Source organism: Eriocheir sinensis, chromosome 11 (genome assembly GCF_024679095.1).
Source record: "Eriocheir sinensis breed Jianghai 21 chromosome 11, ASM2467909v1, whole genome shotgun sequence".
Taxonomy (NCBI): Eukaryota; Metazoa; Arthropoda; class Malacostraca; order Decapoda; family Varunidae; genus Eriocheir; species Eriocheir sinensis.
The window spans coordinates 23,789,433-23,814,323 of record NC_066519.1 but is presented as its reverse complement, the minus strand read 5'-3'; the positions used below and the strand labels follow the sequence as shown (position 1 = coordinate 23,814,323).

At 43.4% G+C, this 24,891-nt stretch overlaps 2 protein-coding genes and 1 long non-coding RNA gene across 12 annotated transcripts in view; 2 read left to right on the top strand and 1 right to left on the bottom strand.

The window, feature by feature from the left end:
• Window positions 1–7,803, top strand: part of LOC126997077 (PTB domain-containing engulfment adapter protein 1-like) — a 79,232-nt gene extending 71,429 nt beyond the window's left edge. For all 10 annotated transcript variants that reach the window (XM_050858134.1, XM_050858135.1, XM_050858133.1 and 7 more), the window contains 5 exons: window positions 167–388; window positions 784–917; window positions 1,430–1,665; window positions 2,093–2,241; window positions 2,499–7,803. In XM_050858134.1, coding sequence (XP_050714091.1) covers window positions 167–388; window positions 784–917; window positions 1,430–1,665; window positions 2,093–2,241; window positions 2,499–2,579 — 822 coding nt within the window. In that variant the 3' untranslated portion in view covers window positions 2,580–7,803. The remainder of the gene's footprint in view (window positions 1–166; window positions 389–783; window positions 918–1,429; window positions 1,666–2,092; window positions 2,242–2,498) is intronic.
• Window positions 6,501–8,547, bottom strand: LOC126997079 (uncharacterized). Its single transcript, XR_007751888.1, has 2 exons — window positions 8,400–8,547; window positions 6,501–8,160 (listed from the first exon to the last, which is right to left on the bottom strand). It is a non-coding gene; the product is annotated as an uncharacterized LOC126997079 (long non-coding RNA).
• The window catches only part of LOC126997076 (trace amine-associated receptor 8c-like), a 64,454-nt gene continuing 47,987 nt past the window's right edge, over window positions 8,425–24,891 (top strand). The window contains exons 1-2 of the mRNA XM_050858125.1: window positions 8,425–8,787; window positions 10,083–10,557. Of these exons, the coding sequence (XP_050714082.1) occupies window positions 10,357–10,557 (201 nt within the window). The 5' untranslated portion in view covers window positions 8,425–8,787; window positions 10,083–10,356. The remainder of the gene's footprint in view (window positions 8,788–10,082; window positions 10,558–24,891) is intronic.

Sequence of the window (24,891 nt, the reverse complement as noted above, 5' to 3'; positions counted from 1 at the left end):
ATTTGTGCTTACTTAGTTCCTTCAGGCTTAGATGTGTATGAGGAAGGAGGGAAGTTGTTTCATAAGTTCAGTACAGGATAGCTGAGTCTGTTAAGATATGACACCATTGACAATAAGAGAGAAATAAAGTTCTGCTCTCTTATTCATGCTTATTTTTCATTTCCAGGCTGAAGAAATCACCCTAACCATTGGCCAGGCCTTTGACTTGGCTTACCGGCGCTTTGTGGAGACGTCCGGCCGGGAGGTGGAGATGCGTCGCCAGATGTTCATCCTTCAGAAGAGAGTCCAAGGCTTGGAGGACGAGAACCAGACCCTCAAAACGCGCATCACCCAGCTGGCCAGCCTCAAGAACAGGCCGGATGTTGATGAATACATGAGGGAAAACAATGTGAGTTTGGTGTTATATTGATTCCATTGCTCGGGATTTCTTGTTGTCTCACTCTGCACTATTTTTTGCATTGCAAGAAGTTCAGTTGAATATGTTTCCCACTGAATAATGGAACCTTTTTCTTTCCTTGAAATTCATATTGGATCTCTCTTTCTCCTTCGAGAAAACATGTACGATCCATCTTCAAGCACTGGCTTTCATTTTCATAAACATTTGGCTTGTGATGAACAATATAGATTCAGAAAGGAAAGTCTGTTAATTTATGAAAGGGGAAGGCTATTTTGAAAAGTGGTGAATGGATTAATGAGGAAGCTTAGCATTGAGGCATGGCTCATGAGAGTAGTTGTGATGCTGGATGAGGATGCTGTTAGTACATGGAGTCTGGGTCCTTTCAGATCTCTGACCTCTTAATGCTGAATGGTGAGAGCAGCACCGATCCAGAGCCGTCAGAGTCCCCAGCCTCCTCCACCTCCTTCAACCCCCCACCAATACCCCCTCGTAACACTACAAAGGGAGACTCCAACCTCATGTAAGTTATGGACTGTTGTTGTTCAGGGAACTTATTTGTGAGGTCATCTTACACATCAACTTAGCAGCATAAGTGGTGACAGGGGGCCAGGCACAATTTTTTCAGGGGAGTTAGGGGTGATGATTGGTATTACCATGGAGTCAGAAATAACTGGAAATAGATTACAGACTGCATGACAGGACAGAAGAAACAAGAAATAGCTATCTGGCATTTAGATGGTGCATTTTTATTCTAAATCCTTGTGTGATGTACTTCCTGGCTGAAAATTTTGCAAGCTGTGTCCTAGAATAATGTCAGCCATCATCCATTGGCATACATGGTGATGTTTGTAGATATTTCAGGTTGTGTGGAGCCACTATAAACACTTGCCTGCACCATGACAGGCTTTGGCCGACCACCAGGCCCCTAAAGAAAGCCTACCGGTGGTATAGGTCAATGTGTAAAAAAAATAAATAACCAAACAAAAAATCTCATGGGTCATAAACTATATACATTTGCTATTTTTTCTCCAGTGACATTCTTCCAAGCTCAACAAGTCCCGTCATCTCAAACGGTGTTAACAACGATGACGATGACTTTAACCCTCGGGCGGAGGAGCCGTCGGCCCCCACAACCAACGGCCTCAACGGGTCGGCCTCCACTGAGAGTGATGATGACTTTGACCCCCGGGCGGAGGAGAAGAAACCTCCTTCCTTCAGTGTTGGCCCGGCCCCTGAGATTAACGGCTTCAGCTCACCCCCTCCTCTTGGTGAGGCCCAGACATGTTTGCCAAAGCAGGAAGGCGGGGGGGGGGGGGATGGGGGGGGGGGTCAAGGGTGCAGGCAACTTCATTATGTCCATCAGCCTTCTGAACATTCAGGCCAGAAAGGACATTGAAAACATCATTATTAGGAATTTTGATATCAGGCATAGTAATGTCAGAGGGGGATGAGTAAGGGGAATATGCCCTGAATCATCCAGAATGAAATTTACAAAGAAGTTTGAGCCAAGAGTTTAGTTTTAGAGGCAGTCATCACAGCTTTAGTGCTGGCAGAATGAAAGACAGGTGGAAAAGACAAGGAAGGAAAATTGTTGGAGATGCTGGATGCCAGATGTCTGCAAGAAACAGAGTTAGCAAAATTTTGATATTTTCTAATAATGAAAGAGTGAAATAAAGCTAAATCTTGTGCCCTCAGTCCCGCCGCCCCGGCCAACACGGCCTCATGAGCAGCAGAATGGACTGTCAGAAGACATCTTTGACACCAAAACGGATCCATTTGACTCTGTGGCGTTCTCCCCACAAGGATCCAATACTGATGCTTTGGCCCAGTTTATAGAGATGAAGGTAAGTCTTTTTTTCAAAACAGTGTTCGCTATTCTGTATTGGCAAATCATGTTTATTTATTTACTTTTCGCTTTCTCATTTTTTACATCATTACTTTTCTTTCTTCTGTCATGTTTGGTAAAAAATATGGTTTCAGCAGCTGACCTTGAGCCATTTAAGGATTTATAGAAATGTAGTATTTTAGAGGCCCTATGTAGTTTAATTTTTTATAGCATATTTACCAAGTTGTCTTGGCAGTAACTCTTCTCATCTTGCAGGCCGGGTTCAGCAGAGGCCTCTCCTTCGGCACGGCTGATGATGACTTCACGCTGGAAAGTCTGGACCCTCTCAAGAACTAGTGGTCCCCGGCAGTGATCGGAACACAAAGGAAAATGTAACTTGTTGGATTTCTCATGACTGAGCTCACTCCAGGACTACTTGAGATGAAAATGTGACAGAATTTATGTAGTCACTACCATTTTCCACACACCCATATTATGCAAAGTTATAAATAACTGATGAAAGTATACAAAACTTTCCAGATGTTTTATGCAAAGTACTTTTGTACTCCATATAGCACATATATTTCATAGCACTTCACAGTTTGGGGTGAGTCAGGTGGTCATATGCATTAAAATGGAACCAGACATCCTTCTGATTCTGATCTACACCAGTATGTCCAACATTTTTACTTCAGAAATTTGGTCATAGTGTATATATTTGAGTTTTTTCTCCATAGAGCTGCAAATTTTCATAATATTTTGCTGTTTAGCTTTGAGGTAACATATTATTGTTTTGTTATCACTTGCACTTTATCAAGGCCTGTTTTCTGTCCCTTGACACTGTTACTCTGATCTGTGAGCCTGGAGATGGTAGGGAGCCCCTCAAGCCTAAGGCAGGTTGAAGAAAGCATGTAGCATATTTTAGAGGAAGTTTGTCTGCAGCTCCAGGGGGAGCTCATAGCACTTTTTGGTGCATCAGGGAGCAATAGTGTTGACGAACACTGTACATTCCTGTAGTGACTAAGGAAGTGAAGCTTACTGAGCAAGGCAAAGGGCAAAGGGGCTGTGCCCCTCCCACAGCCATGTCTGCTGGTTTCTTTTTTTTAACTTTTGTGTTGTGCTGAAGCTTATACTGCTCCAGCTCTGTTATCACTTAGGTGAATATTATCCATTCCACAAGACTTATTCCAACGGGTGTTCTCATTTACCCAATCATATATAGAAGTATTAACACATAAGAATATTTTGATATATCGTGTCAAAATAGTTAAGAGAAAAACATTGTATGTTTGAAGAAGACTTTCATGATGCATTTTACACCATTCCTACAGACATATTGCACAAAGCATTGCTGATCATGCTTCACATTGATTATAGAATTTTGGCTTCGAATGTGAACTGAAAGGAACCATGACTAAGAAATGTCTGGTATGCCCCAGCCAGTCTATCTCAGTTATCTGTGAAAGTATTCCATTTTTCCTCCCCCACATTGACGTTTCTGTAGTAGATGCCACAGATCTTCCATGTGTATATTGTACTGTAGTCAGGAAGTTTTCCTGGATGCAGCCCTGAATGCTGAGGTATGCTGGCCACATACAAGTTGCATCTTTTATTACTCTACTTTGGGTTCATAAGTATAAATGAAGTCTTAGCAAGTGGTAATTATTCCAGATATTGATTATTTACCTGTGAGAAATGAAAACTGAACCAATATACAAGGCCTATGGTAAAGGAAAGTAATCTCATCAGAATGTTGAAAAATGTTACTAGTTGGATATTTATATGGGAAAACATTACATTCCTGGTAATGTGAGGTGATGTACATGCATGACCTGTATTTATTTTGCTTTACATGTTTGTTTTGTCTCCTTGTCTTAAGCATGTGTGTGTCACATATTTTATCTTATTCAAACAAGATGCATTGATCAAAGCAAGTGAGTGAAGTAACTGTCAAAGTAATGTAATCTTGTAAAGCTTGAGTGTGCCCAAGAAAACTCATGTTTATTGGTTGGCACACTGTATTAAATAGAATATGAAGTGACTGTTAGGTAAGGATTAAGTACCTAGTATGAATATGATGCTGAAAAAAAATTGTATAATCAAGGATATGATAAGCTAGAAAACTTGGTATGATTATCAAAGCCATTTTTACTCTAGTTGAGCAGGCATTGGCCTTTTTACAAGCTTAACCCAGCCACATGCATCCAAGGAACCCTACGCCTCACCGCAGCACCTGTTGGCCAGAACTAAAGCCTCTCATAACCTGACTGTCAGGTCCTGATCACTGGCCTGCTCTGTGCCGTTGTGGTGGTGTTCATTACCGGGCGTCACAGTGCTGGCGCGTGTTAGTAGGTTACAGATTTAGAAAAAAAATAATTAAGTTGGTGATAGATAGATGTAGAAAAAATAGCCAAGTAGTTAAGCAGATATAATGATAGTAACTTAAAAGTGCTTTTGCTGTGATTGCTCCATAGTATCCCAACAAAAGCTGATCCTTAGTAACATTATGTAGTCACTAGTTACTGGAAGGCCCTTGCCTATGTGAAGGAAGATCTATTCATTTCCTAATTTACTTGCAGCATAATCACATGAAAATCAAAATCCATGACTATCAAACTGGTCAATATGGTCATGATAGGTTAAAGGTGTTGGGATTCACTCCTCATTGGTAACAAATGCACCTTGAAGCTTTTATCCTCAGAACAGAATGATGCCACAAACTTTGATTGTTTTGAGTCTTATGCAATGACCAAAAGGGCCAAGAGGCCACTTTTGATGATTCTGGATGAATTGCAGTGCTCTCTCTCTCTCTACACCACCAGTTTGTAAGCCACAAACATGCCAGATAGACTCAAGTAGGGAAGACGTCTGTTTCTCGTGATAAATGAGTTGTGTGTCAATGGAGCTTGGAGGGTGGGTGCAGCAGCTGCTGTACTGGATCATTAACCCTTTCCTTGCGCGCAGTGTGGATGCGACTATCCCCTCAGGCGCAGTCCGGCAGCCCAATTGGGGGTCTCTTTTAACCTCTGTATCTCAAAAACTATTCATCACAGCTAAAAACCAAAAACGCCATTGGAAAGAGGAAGTCCTGATCTATAGGAGTTGGTTATGTATGCTTCTCTTGCGAACATACATGCACGTTCAGGGAGTGTTGAATGTTAACACTTACGTCAGTGCGTGCGTGATGATCAGCCATATTGAGGGAACTGCAGACATTTTTTCTTCAGATTCTGGCAAGGGAGCATTGCCAACTGCAATATTTACAACTATTTGGTCAAAGAATCAGTCAGAGATAGGTGAAGCTATGCAACAGTGCTGCTATATTGGGCAAGAACATCCACCAGTTACTCGTCCGTAGATTTGCCGCGCTGGGCTGATATGATTTTCCACCAAATTTAGTGAAGAATCCACTCAATTGGCAATCCTGTGTTGTGAGAATTAGTGTTGGAACACTCTCATGCGCGGGAGATTTGAGTGCGGGTGGAGCTCACAGCGGGCGTTTAGTGCCACCAGCAAATACGCCTAACGCCTGCTGCAAGCGTTTAGCAATGAAAGGGTTAATGATGCACATGCATCAGTCATTATATTAATGCAGTCTGTAATCATGAAGTAATATTTTTTTAAAACAAAGTAGTTGTCATGAATTAGATAAATGGTTTCATTCTGTCCATTCAACACTGTACATACTATAGTGAATTGTTCAAGAGAATTTATTTATGTTATTTGCAGTGTGTTAACATTACCATCAGAGTCTATATTTGATTTAGTTGAGTATTTTAATTAGTAATTATGAAAGCTAATTATTACTTTATAATTTAAGGGAAAACCTTCCCTTGTGATGTAATATATGCAAGTAGTTCATTAGGTAAATTTTATTTACTTTATATTGTACTATAAAAAAGTAATGCTTATAGTAGTAATGTTGGTATCATTTGGCTGATATATATATATATATATATATATATATATATATATATATATATATATATATATATATATATATATATATATATATATATATATATATATATATATATAATGTCTGTTTTGCTGAGTTGTGATGACTGAGCTGCTTGTCTCCTGTTGACCTAAAAAGAGTCATCACTTGTCACATATCATGGAAACTTGGTGCTGTTCATAGGCCTATGCATTTGTTTTGGTTGATAGAAATTGTGATCTGTATGTAATTCTTTCCTGCAAATTTACATTATTTGTATTTACATCTTGTTACAGCAGTGAGAGGGTCACCAGCAATGCTGTGTGTTTCTTTTGGTCAAAGTTTTTGTGTGTGTGAGAGTGTGTGTGTGTGTGTGTGTGTGTGTGTGTGTGTGTGTGTGTGTGTGTGTGTGTAAGATGATTCAGCCTCCTCCTCTTTTATCCTCACAGTCTGAGTTTGATAAACTTTACAGCACTCTGCACCATCAAAGATATTTAGCATTTATTGCCACAATTCTAGTAATATATATATTTAGATGTTTCAAGCTGGCACTGTCTGAGACTTATAAAGGAAAATGCATTTTGGCAGTTTGGTGGCACAGACATATCTCTGGGAGGCACAACAAGTCACAAACAAATGTTAAAGTACAAATGCTGGTCACAAAACTAGAAACAAACTTTTGGCACTATCAAAGTTTTTCACCTGGTAGAAGACTTTAATGTAATTATTATGTAAATGACCAGCATGCTCTTATTGTGGACATGAGTTATTGTTTCTAGCCTTAATTAAGATCCACTGTCATTCCAGTTGCAGTTGTAATGATGCAAGAGACAATCCCAATGCGATTCTCCCTATACTTTAGTGATCATCTTGTCAACGAGAAGAGTCATGCAGCCTTTGTTGATCCAGGGTTTGTATTGCTGCCCACACCCATGAAAACACTGCATAACACCTTGGGACTACTGTATCATAGAGTTTGGAATTGCTCAGATATAGATAGAAAGTTATTTGAAAATGAGAACTATATCTGAATTGTTTTGAAGAACAAGAAATGTGCTTACGGGTGACCAGGACTTTCAACTCCTGATGAAACTCTGCATTTCCAGGAATATGATTGAGGGCAAAATGTTCACCAAGGCACAAGGGGAGTTGTGTTGTTCTTGCCTGTTCTGTCTGTACATCTGATACCAAACCGTCATTTTGATGATGCTTCCTTTTGTCATTTTGTTGGATGGTTGCTCTACAGGAAAAGACAGTTATCATGTTATTTCATCTAGTAACATTTGTTTTGACACATTGCATCTATTTATTCATGACAAACACATTCATCATTGGGAAATATTTATGGAATTATATAATTTCTCCTTGCATACTGTTTAGTCACTTTATCAAACATTCCATGGACAGTTGGGGCCACCACCTAGTTGTTTCACCATTATTTCAAGGTAACTGATTTCAGGGTAACTGTGATGCGTATGTCAGATTCCTTCAGACTTTCCTCCTAGCATTATCCACCTTCGTTACTCTTCTTTTGTATGGTATTTCTAAAATCTATTAACTTTTTATCCAGATAATCTAAGAAAGAGGAGATTTATACTCACTAACATTAGTTTGTAGTGTTTGTAAATAAAATGTATATAGAGATTGGATGTTCACTTTTGACAACCACTTCTGGAAAAGTTTTTTTTTTTTTTTTTTTTTTTTTGTGTGTGTGTGTATGGACATTGGGTGACTTTTTGAGGGGCTATGATGTGGTGTGGATGAAATTCAGTTATACTGACGGATGAGGCATGTAGTAGGCAACACTGTATGGGTGATAAAAAATCAGACATGCAGGTAGGTACAGATTTCGTGAGAGTCCACTGACAGCAAACTCGACAGTCATCGTCTTTCCGTGGCTAGAGAAGAGGTGAGCCAGTAGCCCTGTGGGAGGGAGGGGCATCGGGGGTGGCAAAGTGGTTAGTCCAAGATCAGTGGACTGTGTGGAGCAGTGGAGGGCGTCTGGTGATGCAACAGAAAGGGAAAAAAACAAAAAATACAATTACGGAAATACTTGTTAAGCAAAAATAATTTTGATCAACGTAATTCTTTGGCATACATATAACAAACATGATAAGGAACAATGCTGATTAATGGTTTACAGTTATAGAGGTAAATGAAGAAACAAACAAACAAAAAAAGGCCGGGATGGCAGGAAAATTTACATACAAACGAATATAAGATCAAGTAATTGCACAAACGGTAAAAACATAAGCAGATTTTAGCGTGCTGATAAAGTGTCCCTCCCATGGCCGTGCTCTGAGGCTGCCGAGGGGCCGTGAGCAGCAGCGAGGCAGAGCAAGGTGTTCCCTCTGCTGGCGGCGGCGGCGGTGGAGAAGACGGCAGGTGGCGGGTGTGGGCGGGGCCAACACCACGCACGCGCCACACCTCCCCCATCCCGTCCCTCCTGCCCCCTTCATCCCCCGCAGCCACAGCCTCAGTCTCGGAAGCTGCAGTGGTTTCGGGGTGCCGCGCGGTGACGGTAGGAGGCGGGGATACACGGTGCCTCGGCCTGTCCATGGAGGTGTCTTCGGGAGAGGAGCTCAGCGGCGGGCCCCAGCGGTCGAGGGCGGCGCGCCAAGCCTCCTGGTGAGTGTGTGGCCCCGTGGCGCCCAGAGGGGTGAGTCCCGGGTGACGTGGGTGTGTGTGGGGAGGCTGTGTCCTGCAGGAGGCTGTGAAGTCTTTGTGGCAGGTATGGCTGGAGAGAAAGAAAGGACTGTGTAATGTTGGGACCCGTGACACGCACACACACACACACACACACAGGAACAGAGAGAGAGAGAGAGAGAGAGAGAGAGAGAGCGAGAGAGAGAGAGGTTCTGATGAAAATTCAATATTCCCATTAGGGACGAAAAAAAAAAAGGCCATGAAAGTTTAGACGGTAATAAAATAATCTTGCATATAACTTATCAAAGGTTTTAGTAGACTTCTTAACTCTCCCCTATTATTTTATCCATTAACTCAAGTCGACGGACCCTCGCCGGGCAATATACTTCCCTTAAGCATATTGGACGTGGAGAGAGGGACAGTGAAAGCAAATATTCGAGCTGCACCGCCAGACACAAGTAATGGAGGACAATTCTGTAAAGTGAGGGAGGGCGAGGGGAGTGTGGCGGTGATGGGACACACAGACAGACACACAGACACACGGGTAGGTACAGACACACAGCAGGTGGGCGGTGTGACTGGTGGCCGCAGCTGCTCGTGCTCCCACCCTCATGCTTGGACCCTATTACTTTAAAACTGGGGCGATCGGTAGGCTGGAGTCACGGGCAGGGAAAGAACTCGAGTTTATTGACACTAGACTTCTTCTTCCTCTTAGTTTGTATTCAGCAACAGGAGCTCACGTGTTTCTTTGAGGGAATTACCCGGCATAACGTCCCTCCCCGAGCTTAATTTAGTGAAGTTACGTAATTGTGGAGAGTTTTACGTTAATTGAGTGTGGCGTGGCTCTAATGATGTGGTTAGGGCCTGCGCCTGATTCTTTAAACGCCATAGCAGCCTTTAGTGACGGTGTGGGTTTGTCTTTTTATATGTTTTTCAGTTCGTTGTTAGTCAGTTTGTTGATTATCTTGTATCTTCATTTACGACTGAGTCTGTAATATCTCGACTCAAGCGTTAAATCCAACACTTCTACGTCTAACTAAATCCGCCCCAAACATGGAATTAAAAAGGCAAACTAGCCGCATGACTGTAAAATGGTGTAAATAAATACTAATACGTTTAAAAAATCCGGCCCTAGCGTTGATCCCCCCCCTTTTTTTTATCTTCTAATTAATTGATCAATCGAATGTACCCAGACCGAAGTGTAGAGAGTTAGTTATATACATTTGTTCCCGGGGCACCATTGCAGAAAAATAACTAGGGTATTTCTTCCTTCCCAGATCACAGTCACGCCACCAGAAGCAGCGCTCTGAGGCTGTGCTCCGGCAATGAGGTCTGTGGGGCGAGTGACCAGTGAGGACACAGCGCCTCTCCTAAACCCCAGCCCCGAGCAATAGAGGCACAAGTAACAGGCTTGATGGAGGAGGAAAATGAGGCTCCAGTACCTAACTTTAGGCGGCGCGGCGGGAATCAGTGAGATAAAGGAGGAGGCGCGTTACTGTGTCACTGTTACCGTCGAAAAGCCAAGCGTCTGGGCGAGCTAAGCCGGGTAACATGGTGGGGAAGGAGACAGTGCCCGATGTGTCCAACTTCTCGTGCTGGAGTTCGGTGTTCCAGCACCCGACCACGCCCTCCCCTGGCGACGTGGTGAAGGCCGTGTGCTCGTCCCTCCTCGGGCTCCTCGTCATCGTGGTCAACAGCATCTTCATCTTTGCCGTCAACGGGAAGCGCCACGCCAGACACCTCTCCTTCCAGGTAAGTCTCCGCCCTTCTCTATCGTCGGCCTCTTTCCTCTGGTTAATATTTATGGTCTTAACAGCGTATTCATCTTCCCCCGACCTTTGATCTCTCTCCGGCCGCCAGCTCGGGGCCTTGATATGGCTTAACCTTTCCTGTGCCCACGTCGAGGCGTGGTTGGGTTGGGGGTTCAGGGAAAGAGAGATGAATGAGTTTAGTTTCGCAGTCCTCTTGTTTTATTATACTAGGAACATAGAACTTAACCTTTCCGTGTAGCAACGTCAAGTCGAGGTCAGGGTGTGGGTTCAGAGAAAGAGATGAATCAGTTAAGTTTCACATTCCTCTTCTTTTACTGGGAAAGTAGAACTTAACCTTTCTTGTGACAACGGCAATTGGTTGTGGTCACCGTGGCGTGGTTAGTGTGCAGGTTCAGAGAAAGAGATAAATGAGTCTAGTTTCACATTTCTCTTATTGTCTTTTATTGGGAACGTAGGGCTTAACCTTTCTTGTGGCGATGTCAAGGTGGGATTAGGGTGTGGGCTGAGAGAAAGAGATGGAGTTTAGTTTCATATTCCTCTTATTTCATTTCATTGGGAGCGTAGAGTTTAACCTTTCTCGTGGCGATGTCAAGGTGAGATTAGGGTGTGGGCTGAGAGAAAGAGTGAAGGAGTTTAGTTTCACATTCCTCTTATTTCATTTCATTAGGAACCCAGAGCTTAACCTTTCTTGTGGCAATGTCAAGGTGAGATTAGGGTGTGGGCTGAGAGAAATTGATGAAGGAGTTTAGTTTCACATTCCTCTTATTTCATTTCATTGGGAACGTAGAGTTTAACCTTTCCTGCTGCAATGTTAGGGGCTTGTCGTTGGTGGTGTGGTTTGGGTGTGGGTACAGAGAAAGAAAGATGAACGAGTCTAGTGTCACATTCCTCTTATTCTATTTATTCGGAACGGAGAGTTTAGCCTTTCCTGTGGGCGGCATCTAAGGCTTGTGGTTGGCGGTGTTTGGTGAGGGCGTGGAATGAAAGAGAGATGAATGAATTTAGTTGTGAATGAATCAATTTAGCTTTGCATTTTACTCATTTTAGTGTCTATAATCTGGCCTTGACCTTTCCTGAGGGCGGCATCAGAGGCGGTGGTTGGGGTTGTGTCGTAGGACCGTGAGATGAAAGAAAGATGAATGAATTAAGCTTTGAATTAATGAGGTTAGTTTTGCATTCTACTTATTTTAATGTCTATAGTCTGGCCTTTCCGGTGAGCGCCATCAAAGGTTTGTAGCTGGCGTTGAGTTGTGAGGGCGTGGGATGAAAAAAGATGAATGAAATAAGGTTTGCATTCTACGCATTTTGTGTCAATAGCCTGATCTGTCCTGTGGCGGCATCAAAGGCGTCGCGGTCGCCGGTGTGTAGTGGGGCGTGGGATTTTTTTTTTTTTAACAGTAGAGGAAACAGTTCAAGGTAAAAAAAAAGGAAACAATAATAAAAATGAAAAGCCAGCTACTCACTGCTCCTGCAAACGTCAAGAGGAGTGGCCGAAAGATAAGTCAATTTCGGGTGGAGAGTTGTCCTGATACCCTCCTCTTGAAAGGGTTCAAGTCGTAGGCAGGAGGAAATACAGATGAAGGAAGATTGTTCCAGAGTGTACCAGCGTGAGGGATGTAAGAGTGAAAATGCTGGTTAACTCGTGCGTGAGGGATTTGGACAGTAAAGAGATGAGATTTAGTAGAAAGTCGTGTGCGGCGAGGCCGCTGGAGGGGGGAAGGCATGCAGTTAGCAAATTCAGAGGAGCAGTCAGCGTGAAAATATCGATAGAAGATAGTCTTCTGAGAGTTGAGGCCAGAGGGCATAGAAAACATCATTCTTAAGAATCTTCATAACAGGCATAAAGGAGTTGAACTGTGAAGATGTTAAAAAAATGTTTATAACATGTTTTAATTATGCTCACTATTTTAAACAGTTGTTCATTGACTGCAGAAATATATTATTACATGACGTAGGGAAATCTTTCATGAACACGATAGTGTGATCAGAATGCAGATAAAGCTCCACATATTGAAAACACAGGGTTGTTTATAGCAACATGTCACTCGCCCCAACCATCATGGCGCGCGCGACACTCATTTTTTTAACATCATCATACAGCGTGTCTCGAGCGCCGTGATGGTTGAGGCGAGTGAAATGTTGCAATAAATAACTCTGTTTTCAATACGTAGAGCTTTAACTGCATTCTGATCACAGTATCGTGTTCACGAGAAATTTTCCTACGTAATGTAATAATATATTTCTACAGTCAATGAACAACTGTTGAAAACAGCGAACAAAAGTAAAACATGTTATAAAAATTTTTTTAACACCTTCACGGTTCAGCTCATCGTAATACCATTTTCTTATTTGTTTTGTCGAGTTTTTAAAATACATCTTGATTCTACAGTCACTGTTGAGTCTGATGGTGTCAACCAAAACTGGCTAGCTCGTATATGAGGTGAGCTATGGCATATAATAAAGAAGCATGTCTCACTCGAGCATGCAAGATGTGGTCCGACATGAGTGTTAGCGGGAGAGCGGAGCAGCCAATCAGCTGCAAGCTTACCAACCTGCCCAGGCGCCAGGAATCTAGCTTAAGTGAACAAACTATAATAGATGACGCTGCCGCCAACGCTGTACTTCCATCCCCTGTAAGACGAAAGCCCGTATTCTTGTATTTTTAAGCGTATTGGCGCCTCAGTTCGCCTAGTTGAAAAGCCTCTTGTACAAGTTGCTGGGGCTCTCATGGACTGTTCTGCGATCCTAGTGATAGTTTTACACGACTTCTGCATCTTAACCCATTGACTGCGGATTTCCTACCAGAAGACATCACCAAGCTGCAGGAATGGAACAAATAGTGGCTGCTACAATTCAATGAAGAAAAATGTTGTCATGCACCTTGGGAGGGGATATCCAGCATACCAATACCACATGGGAAACACTCCACTATCCACCACCGAGGCAGAGAAAGACCTGGGAGTATGTGTTACCAGGCTACCAGTAAAGGCGAAATCCGTGACAATCGCAGCGAACGGGTTAAACGGTAAAATCATCCATGAAAACCCGCGCTAATCTCCCTTCTCGTAGACTGTTCTGTAATCCTAGTGATAGTTTTACACGACTATATCTTGAACGGGAAAATCACCCCTGAAAACCCGGCTAGCCTCCCCTGTGGCCTTGGAAAGTAGTCGTGATGGGAGTCTGATACGTTTGGGAATATAGACCAAGAGAGACCCAGATACCAGAACACGCCGATCAGTCACTGTCGGCGATCTTATTCACGAGGACGGTACGAGGCCGCCCAGGGAATGAATGAAAGAGAAAAGAGAAAAATATCCAGCATTACCGCGTCCCGTCCCTCCACAATGCCAGGAGATGAGTACAAAGAGGCATTATAGACGGCGGTGCATGAAGCAAGTTTGCCACGCTCTTACGACGGTTTGAATTGCGTGAGAGAGAGAGAGAGAGAGAGAGAGGATTTGAACAGGATTTGAACAGGATTTGAACTGCGTGAGAGAGAGAGAGAGAGAGAGAGAGAGAGAGAGAGAGAGAAACGGGATAAAAAAAGCGAAAAACGAGACAGATTCGGGAGAGAACGAGGCAATGAATGGGAAGGGAAGGAAGACGGAGGAGCGGAAAGAGGATTGAAAAGATTGTTAAGAAGAGGTACTCAGACAAAATTAGAGAGAGAGAGAGAGAGAGAGAGAGAGAGAGAGAGAGAGAGAGAGAGAGAGAGAGAGAGAGAATCATATTGATATTCATGCCACACCGACCCGTTGATATTATATAATCTGGTATTGAATATTTAAACGCCAAAAAATAAACAGAAGAGAACGCCAACTAGCTGTCCTGTAGCCAAAGCGCTCTGGGAGGCTTGGAGGGAGTTGGTTTTAGGTGATCAACGCTGAGGGTCATAGCTACGCGTGGCCTCGGTGCTCATCTCCGTGGCACTGGCCCTCGAGCCTATAAAGAACCCATTACCCGGTACAAAGGGCCAGTGCAACATCCGGGTTATCACAGTTTGCCTTCCCCATGATTTCCCCAGGTGCCCGTTCATCCACCAGGGCGAAAGGAAGGATGAACAGTTGGGTGAGCTGCACGCCGACTGTCTGCGCCGGATTCGAACCCGAGCCCGCATGGTATTATAGTCACCTCACCAAGATGATTAAGATTCGTTCGCTTTTCTATATAGTGAAATCTAGTTCTTCTTATTCTCATCGGATCGTCAAAATAAGGGGTTATGTGTCACTCTCCACAACACACATCCATTCATAAATCTTTCTTAGTAGGACGCTTGATAAATACGACAACCGCCCCCCCCCCCCCACCCACACACACAGAGAGAGAGAGAGAGAGAGAGAGAGAGAGAGAGAGAGAGAGAGAGAGAAAAGGTCGGTTTTCTCCAGTCTGGTTCAAGGTTGCCAAGAAAGTCTGGGCCGCGCTTAAAAATGCACAGTTCGTTTTTAATCCACCACTTACAGCTGCTTCACTCCGAAATGACGCTCCGTGCCTGTTGAAAACTTTCTAATGCCTCTCTCCGCGCTGATTTTCACCTCGTGGTATACCTTTTTACATATTCGTCTTACGTAAAAAATACCTGGAGACTCGTTTTGCTTTGCCTTCCCTCTTGCTTTCCGCTGAACACATGCAGCCTCGATTAGGCTTAAGACGATGGCACCACCGAGCACGCAGCGGGTATTGTGGAGTTCGTTCTATGCACCAACACAATGGGACGAAGAGAATCGTTTGTGTGTTGGGTAGGGAAGAGAGGGGGCGCTATCCCGTGAAGGAGGAAGGGAGAACCTGATGCGGCGCATGAATGAATGGGAGGGAGGGAGCGGTGGGCCCCAAAACAAAGAGTTGCCAAACAAAGAACCCTGCTTCAATAAGGCCAATATAAACATTAAAGCAATTTGGTGCTCGCACTCTATGGAATCCTAAACAATTACACGCGGAGGTTATAACTGGGCGAGGGTGGAAGGGGAGCAAAAGATATGATGCAAATTCCGCCTCTGTTGCAGCCTGAATGTGCGTTACCGACTGTCTTACCGAGGGAAGGAAGGGCCGCCCGCCAGCCACTCCACTTGAGAGTATTAACACAAATCCCCAGATCGCAAAAGTTGTAATACCTAGACGTGGGGGCCTCTTGCCTAATCCTCGAGGAAACTATTTTCTGTATTTTTGTGCTGGAATGTGATGCTGTTTCTTCATGTTTTAGCGGGCCGTGATTTACGCTGTGGTCTTAGTGTGATGGGAAGTGTGAACCAAGAAACGTAGAGATGGAAAACGAAAAGATGAAAATGTCTAAAGAAAAAGATATTGTGTCTACAACTATCTGGAGTATAAATATGGGTAGACTTTCCATCATAATTCAGTCTTTTGTTTATCATTCTTTAGCATTTTTGTTCTTTGTTGCTTGGTTTTGCCTTTGAGCTGCTCCCTTGCCGTAAAATAATAATAATATCACCAACAAGAATGGAAATAGATTCATAGCCATTTGTAGTAGCGGCAGAGAGAACGACCGCAGGTTCTGTCATGGGTTCAGGAACATGTATGACTTGGTGTTTCTTGTTCCTCTCCTCGTCGTTCAAAAAAAAAAAAAAATCAATTAACGTCGACCCTCCGGGTGAAGGGAATTTTACCACCTTATGCTCCCTTCCTTCGACCATCATCATAAAACACGACATCCACAATCCACTTGCTAATTCCTCCTGCCTTCACACCCTCTCCACTTTGCCAGCGTACTCAGGAAGATTAAAAAGGTCACGGAGAGTGTGAGGGGAGAGAGGGACAAGGGAGTGCTGGCTCAGGCTTGGCACCCGCTGCAGCCCCGCGTCTCCTCCTTCCTTACCGTCACACTACGAGCTCGTCGCTTCTAATTTCATTAACATATTCGCGAGGTTCCAGCCGCTGGCGTTCCTAGTGACCCGGCCTGCGATGACGGGCCGAGGGGTGGCAGGGGCGGTGCTCGCCTCGTGAATGATGATGAAAGAAAGAGAGAAGGCAGTTTCTTAACCTTGAGGTGTGATTGCGTAATGCGTACAGGTGAATTTTGAGTTGAATTTGTGCCGTTTGCGACTGAAATGAAAAGGTGGTTGATAAATAGTTGAAAAAAAATATATGCAACAAGTAAAAGGACTGCAAAAGAAACTTGTTGAAAACTGTTGTGATCATTTCATGTTAATCTTCATATTTTTTGGGTACTAATTCGAAACTTTATCTTTTCTTCCCATCATGTAAGGTTTTATTACAAAATGGCGATGAGTTTGCGAAATATTTTACTTAGATACACATTTTGCACAACAAAATAATAGTAATTAAAGTGTGAGTGCTGCTTTACTTAGCAAAAAAGAAAAGGCAAGAATACAGTTTTAAAGAAATAAAATATATATTGGTAGCTTATTTTTTGGCTCAGTAACTTAAAGTCTCTTCTTCCTCATTTCAAAACTGAGCCCGCAACTTTTCCGTTCATGAATATTTGGTGGAGTCTTTCGATGCAACATCCAGCAATAGTCCATCGTATCCCTGCTATCTTCTCTTCATTTTCTTTATACCCTGATATAATCTTTCCCTTTGTTCTTCACTCACATATTATGTGTAGCTTTTGCGGAAAGTAAACCAAATGTGCATGAAATGAATTGACTTTGACTTGTGTTACATCCCAAGGTCTTCAACTTTCCCAGCATCCTCCCTATACTGTCTTTGTAGCTTGGATCCTTGTAATCACCCAAACGTTCTTGATTACATCTTTGAAGCCAATCACACATCTTTTTCAGCATCACTAAGAGAGTTTTCGAAGCTTTCGTGCTTGACCAGTTTCCGTAAATCTGGTCCAACAAATACACCGTCTTGAAGCTTGGCGCCTGATAGATCAGGAAACTTGCTACACAAATACTTGAAACCCTCTCCATCTTATGGCAAAGCTTTCATAAATTGCTTCATCAGGCCAAGTGTTATGTGTAGTGGGGGCAAAAGAACCCTTTTGGATCTACCAAGTTTCCTCGTAGATTTTTCTTTGCCCCTGGTGTAAGTGTATCCCTACTTGGCCATTGTTTCTGAGACCAGTAGAGGTTCCAGGCACTGTTGTCCCTCTTACAGAAGAAGCAAGAAAACTTTGTGTAGGCTGACTGTTGTCCAAGTAGCATGCATCCTCCCTTACACGCTGGTCGATTTATGGGTACCTGAGGAAACTTGGGGAAGGTAAACTGTGGGAACCCGGATGTTACACTGGCCCATGTCCCTGTCTTCATGGTCACTGAGTGTACAAGAGGAATTGACGCATAAATGTTACCGTCAGAATATTACGCGGTGCAACTATGGACATCAAGGTGTTAAAATCTGTGCCGAGGGGGATGGCAACCGTGATTCACAGGTGGAGAAACTTGCATGAATTATCTTAAAGAGTCAATAAAAAGTCTCCGTTCATCAGGGCTGCAACTAATGCAAAACTTTTCTATTGATCCTGTTGGATCTGTACAATAAATCAAATAATTTTCCTGGGCACAATAAGGAATAACCTTTATCTCGGTTGTGATACCAACATACTGATGCACCAGGAGATAAAAGATTGTCTGGAACCTGAAAGTTCTGCCTATTCCTTTACGAGGCTTAAATCCCTCACTAGATCTATTAATTCATGGTGATGAAATATTTGAGGTTCTCCATTTTCACAACCCTTGTGGAACTCTGCTTCATCATTGCTATTGCTGCTCCCTGGGCCAGAACTTAAAACTGTTTCCAAAGTCTTCTGGTGGTGATGGGACTGACACACCTAGTCAGGGGGCAACAGGTCCCAGTGCAAAATGGAGCTTTGGCTAGATGGGTTTTTTTACTCTTGAAGCTGTGTCCTTGCATATTACATGTGGAAAAGTAGCAGTCACTACTGTGATTTTTCTTTTCTTTCCATATCATTCAAACATCAAAATGAAAACTTTTTTGTACCTTTTGTCCATTGCCGTAGTCCTTCAACACAAACTGAGCAAACTTCATGCGGAGGAGCCTGCGTCTTATCCTGGTCTCCAAGTTTCACTCCAAAGTATGCATATAATTTTTTTTTGGACAAAATCTATAATGTTTCATTGCTGTTTTATATCAGAATCTCCACAAATGTAGCAAAAACTGTCCGGGCTGCCTCCACACCCTCGGGCAGCCGTCCTTGGTTCTCATCACGTCCAGGTCTGTGATGAGGAGGCGGGAATAGCAGTTTCGTGACACGGAATTCGGACAAAACATAAAAATAAAAATAAAAAATTTTGTGAAGAATCTATACGTAATACGATAATTTATTCGTTTTTTTTAATCAGCATGTGGCAATTTATAAAAATTCAGGCAACAAATATGAAAGAATTTTATGGTTATAGACCCGTGGTAACTGAAGAAAGGTGGCGAATGACATCTCGATGTTTTCTTATGTTAATTTTGATACATTTGATCGCCCAGTAAAGTGTAATCCCCGGGAGGAAGGATGAAAAGTTTATGTATGTGCTCGAACTGGTGATATGTTTGGCCAGCGAAGAAAAATGGACATCAAGGGAAATCCACAACTTTTACGGCGGAATTTGTTTACGAAACAATCAGTTTTGCAATCTCACCTGTCGCTATAAATACTGCAGCGCCAAATTGAAGAAGGCGCTGAAAAGAATCTAAATAACAATCAGGGAATGTGCAGCGAGAGCAGCATATATCACGGAATGGCTTAGTGTGTGTGTGTGTGTGTGTGTGTGTGTGTCCTGATCATGAGTTGGACTCGCAATCGCCAGCAAGTACCCTCCCGTCAAGTTCAAGCTCATTATAGTCGATCTCTGGGTACCGCCGGGACCATGGACGGGACTTTCACACACCACACCCCCCATCCCCCTTGCTCAAGGGGGGACTGTAACCACTCCTTGTCAGCGGAGAAATCCCGGCCTAAGCGGGGCTCGAACCTCCTCCTGCAACGCGCGAAGCCTGGCAGCGCAGAGCTTTTAAACACAGCTATGGAGCAATGAGTGTGTGTGTGTGTGTGTGTGTGTGTGTGTGTGTGCATTCACGATTGTTTGAGGTTAGGGGAACATGCGTGGGAAGCCAAATTCAACACCTCTAATAAAAAAGAAAATTCCAGGTATAGATTAATTAAGCTTAGAGTCGGTCAGGGTTGAGCGGGTTCATAGCGCGGCCGAATCACGCCGCGGCGAACACTCTTACAGTGCTATTTACGGCTTATTCAATTATCATTTTTATCCTTTTAATTAAGTGTCTCGTTATTAACTTCACGGCGAGGGAGGAGGATAGAAAATGGGGATTACAGTAATATGGATACGAGACCCCGTACAAGAGACAAAAGGAAAGGAGGAGGAGGAGGAGGAGGAGGGAGGGTGGGGGAACGATGAGGAGGAGGAGGCCACGTCGTTCCTCCAGGGATAAGAGGCAAGGACGTGTTTGCATGAGCTCTTCCGATCGGTGTGGCGTTTGTGCATCAGCAACTTTTTTTCCTCGAAGTCTTCCATTACAATACACGCCAAGCCTACTCAGCCCGAGAGAGAGAGAGAGAGAGAGAGTTTATAGTTCGCCCGTCGCTCCTGGTTAGGGTTGAGTCGCGCCTGAAGACCGGTTACAACAGGTTTTTTGGTGTGTTAATTGGCGGGGGCGATAATGGCACCAGTGACGTAACTCTCTCTCTCTCTCTCTCTCTCTCTCACTGACTTACACACATACATACAGACAGAAAAATCGTTAAAACCATCAAAATTTTCATCCTCATTAGGTGGAAAAGCGACGCTAGAAATGCTTTATCTTCCTCTCGTGTAAAATTAGTCACGCGCACCTGAAAAAATACCTGCTCACTAACGCGGCTGGTAATCATGTGTCCACCTCTCCCCTCCCCACCCTGCCCCGCCACACGCCTCCTATGGACTCGTGGGGGCTCGTAGGACTTATAGCGAGAGAGTGAGAAGTCAAAGAACCAGAATGAAGGGTGTTAGGAAGGCGCTGGGGGTGGCTGGAAGTGTTCACCGTGGTGTCAGGCTCAAGGGGTGACATAATTACAAGCACGAAAGGGGATGTATTTTTTGTAAAGACTGTATTGGTGGCATTTAATTAATCACGGCAGAGATATTTACGTTGTTTCATTAGCCGCGTAAAAGTAATCATTGAAAGTAAATTGAGGACGGCATTTTTTTATGAACCAGTGTGGGCGGACTTTCTGGTGATGAAGGAATGGTGAAGGAGGTTTGTTTTTAGCGTCATCATCATCACCATCATCATCATCTTGTAGCGAGAAGGAAAAAAAGGTCAAAGAAGTTAAAGAAGCAGAATGAACTCTGGGAGGAAGGCGTCGAGTGAAGGAATTCGTGGTGATGGAAGTTTGTTTTGGACGCCATTACCATCACCACCATCATCACCATCATGTTGCTAAAGGGAATGAAGTAAAAAACAATCAAAGAAGCAGGATGAACGCTGGGAGGATGGCATCGAGTGAACGAATAAAAAAATCTAAATAACTGGTGATTGAAGTTTGTTTAATATCGCCACCACCGTCACCACCAACGTGTAGCAAAAGGGAAACAAGTCAATGAAATCAAAGAAGCCAGAGAAGCAGAACGAATGCTGAGAGGGAGGCAGTACAGGCGTCAGGGGTGGCGTGGCGTTCGCGAGGGTCGGCGGTGCGGGCTGGCGGTGGTCCAGGATTCACCCGCGGCCGCCCTCCCGCCTGTCAGCGCCCGTGACTCTCCTGCCGTTCGCCCCCTCGTCTTGATTGCTTATTTTCCAGCGGCGGATATTACGGAGGCAGCTCAGACCTCGCCTCTCATGCCGCGCCGGGGGGAGGGGGAGCGGGGGAGGTGAACGGACTGGTTGGTTGGCTGCCTGTCGATGTGTATTTGTGTCCGATGTCCCAATGTGTCCTTATCTATATGTGTCCTTTGTATGGAGGGTGAGCGGCTGATTGGCTAGGTTTAGTATGTGTGTCTCTGCGTCCCCGTATCTTATGTGGGGTCAGTTCTTGTGTCCTTATGTGTCTTTATATCTATCTGTGCTGAGGGGAGTAAGCGGCTGATGGGTTGCGTTCAATGTCCCTGTGTCCCGTATCTTATGAGGGGTCAGTTTTTGTGTCTCCATGTGTCTTTCTCTACGCTGAATGGCTGGCTGGTTTTCGGTGTGTACGTGTGATCGATGTATCCATGTGTCTTTCTCTACATTTCTCTGTGGTAAGAGGGTGAGCTGCTGATTGGTTGGGTTTAGTATGTGTCCCTGTGTTCCCGTGGGGTCTGTACTTGTGTCCCCATGTGTCCTTGTCTACGCAATGTATCTTACTCTGTTCTGTCTTTCTGTTCATGTGTCTTTCTGTGCTTTTCTCGGTTCATTCTGTGTTTTCACGTGTCTTTTTGTGTCCTTTTCCGTGCTAGGGAGGAAGAGAGCAGGTCCAACTGGGTAGAAGGTGTATTCTGTGTGTTATGTGTCCCTGTATCAGAGGGTGAGAGTGGGCTGGTTCCTGTTTCCTGGTCTGATTAGGTGTATGTATCTCCATGGTTTAGATGTATGTGTCTCCATGGTTTAGATGTATGTATCTCCATGTTTCATTCCCCGTATTTCTCTCTCTCTCTCTCTCTCTCTCTCTCTCTCTCTCTCTCTCTCTCTCTCTCTCTCTCTCTCTCTCTCTCTCTCTCTCTCTCTCTCTCTCTCTCTCTCTCTCTCTCTCTCTCTCTCTCTCTCTCTCTCTCTCTCTCTCTCTCTCTCTCTCTCTCTCTCTCTCTCTCTCTCTCTCTCTCTCTCCTTTGCATCGTTTTCCTCGCCTGTTTCCCCAATATGTCTTTGTGTATTTTCCATGTATCTTCATGTGTCTCTCTCTCGGCTCCCCTGTTTATCTTTCTTTATCCTCTGCTTCCCCTCGCCGGTTTTTCTTTTCTGTATAAGTTTTAATCTTTGTTTCTTCCGAGTCTTCTTTGTCCTCCTTTCTTCGGGGTCTTCGTTTGCTCGTCTGTCTGTTTTTGTGTATCTCTCTGCTCAAGTTTCTGTGGGTCTGCGTCTGTCTGTCTTTCTCCTGTCTTTAGCTGTGTCATAATCTCTCCCTGTCTCGTCCATCTTCTTGTGTATTTATGTTATTTTTTCTTCCTCCTAATCTTTCTTCTCCTCTGCTTGCTCTTCCACCTTTCTCTGTGTCCGTCTTTCTTTGTATCCATATCTTTTGGCTTTGTTCGTCTATCTATCTCTCTACCTTTTTATCTTTCTCTCTGTCTGTCTCTGTACGATCTGTCTCTCTTATTTCTTTGGGTCCGTGTCTGTCTGTTTCCTTCTCCTGTCGTCACTTTTCCGTTTTCTTCGTGTCCTTGTCTCATTTGATTTTTCCCTCTGGCTCCCCGTCTGTCTGTCTTTGTTAATCTCAGTACTCATATCTCCGGATCTGTGCCTTACCATTTTCCTTGCCAGTCCCGCTATCTCTTTCAATATTAGAAGTTTCTGTGTCTTTCTCTCTATATCCTCTATTTCCTTTGTGTCCATCTTTGAGTATTCCTTATTTTTCTGTTTCTATCTTTGTCCGTCTCGAAATTTTTCTCTGCTTGCGTCTGTCTTTTTTTCTTTCACTTTGTCTTAAGATTTTCTCCCTTTTCTTTTACCTGTCTATCTTTGTGTAATTCCTTCCACTCCTCATTTCTCTGTATCTGTCTCTGTCCCTCTTGAATGCTCTCTCTTTGCTTGCCTCTCTGTCTTTTTTCATTTTGCTTTGTCTCCATATTTTCCCCCTTTTTTTACCTGTCTATCTTTGTGTAATTCCTTCCACTCCTCATTTCTCTGTATCTGTCTCTGTCCCTCTTGGAAACTCTCTCTTTGCTTGCCTCTGTCTTTTTTTTCATTTCGCTTTGTCTCTATATTTTCTCCCCCTTTTTCTTTCTTGCCTGTCTATCTTTGTGTAATTCCCCTCCACTCCTCATTTCTCCCTATCTGCCTCTGCACGTCTTGGAAATTCTCTTTGCTTGCGTCACCCTTTTTTTCGCTTCGTCCACCTTGTCACTCTGTCTTGAATGTCCGTCCCTCTATCTCCCTCACGCATAAAAGAACGGGCAGTTAGACGCTCACGGAATAAGAAAGTCCCGCTGATCACCGAGGCGTGGGAGGCTGCGGGACCGAACAGGAGGCAGAAGAGAGAGCAAGAAAGAAAGAAAGGTTAACCGGAGGGAGATAAAAATAGAAATAACGAGACAACAGATCACTGGAAAGATGACGGCGAGCAATTAGCGAAGATGAAAGTAGATAAAAGAGAAACAGAGAGAGAGAGAGAGAGAGAGAGAGAGATGTTAAAGCTTAGTTCGCACTCAGATGCAATCCTTCAAGGCGGATATGGGTGGAGAGAGAGAGAGAGAGAGAGAGAGAGAGAGAGAGAGAGATGAAAAAAAAAATCAAAGAATGAGACTGAATGAATGACTGAAAATATGAACGGAGAAAGAAATAGATAAAGAAAGAAAAAAGAAAGGAAGAAAGAAATAAGATAAGAGGCAAAGGAAGAATGAAAGAAAGGAGGAAATAAATAAATAAAAAAAGAAAGGAATGAATGAATGTCAGAAAGAAAACAAAAATAACAAGAAAGAAGGAAAGAAAGACAAATCACAAAAAAATAAAACACAAATGAATGAAACAACAAAAAAGCACAAACAAATATCACCCCTCATCCCCCCCCCCACCTCCCACCCACACACACACACCTGTCCAGACACACACCCTTTCACCAAACGCACACACACACAAACAAACGAGCAAAAATATCACACCAACATCCATAAAACTAAACCTAACCTACATACACAAACAAATAAACAAACAAACAAACATCCTATCAACTAACAGAGAGAGAGAGAACAAAAAATATATTACTTGATTTCATATCTTAAAAAAAAATACATATATACAGTCAGGAATATTTAACTCGTCTGATAACTTGACATGCGCCGGCGTCCCTGATTTCCATAGATTTACATATATATTCAGGCCCCGTCCATTATTTGATCGCGGGGAGGCAGGAAGGTGGAGGCCCGATGCAAACCTTGTTATAAATGTTGTAGTATTGGTATTGATGGCGTTGTTACCGGAGCTTCCCCGAGTCACACCAATATTGCTTTCTCTTAATTCAATTCGTTTTTTTTTTTTTTTGTTTTTTGTATGATCTGATGGCGTTTTGTTTTGTTTTCTTTTTTCTTTCTCTATTTTTTTTTTTTTTTAGCTTGGAATGAATGGGAATGAAAATACGTGTGTTGGAGGGTTTCAAAATATCTGGAGTTTGTTCATTTCTCTCTCTCTCTCTCTCTCTCTCTCTCTCTCTCTCTCTCTCTCTCTCTCTCTCTCTCTCTCTCTCTCTCTCTCACTC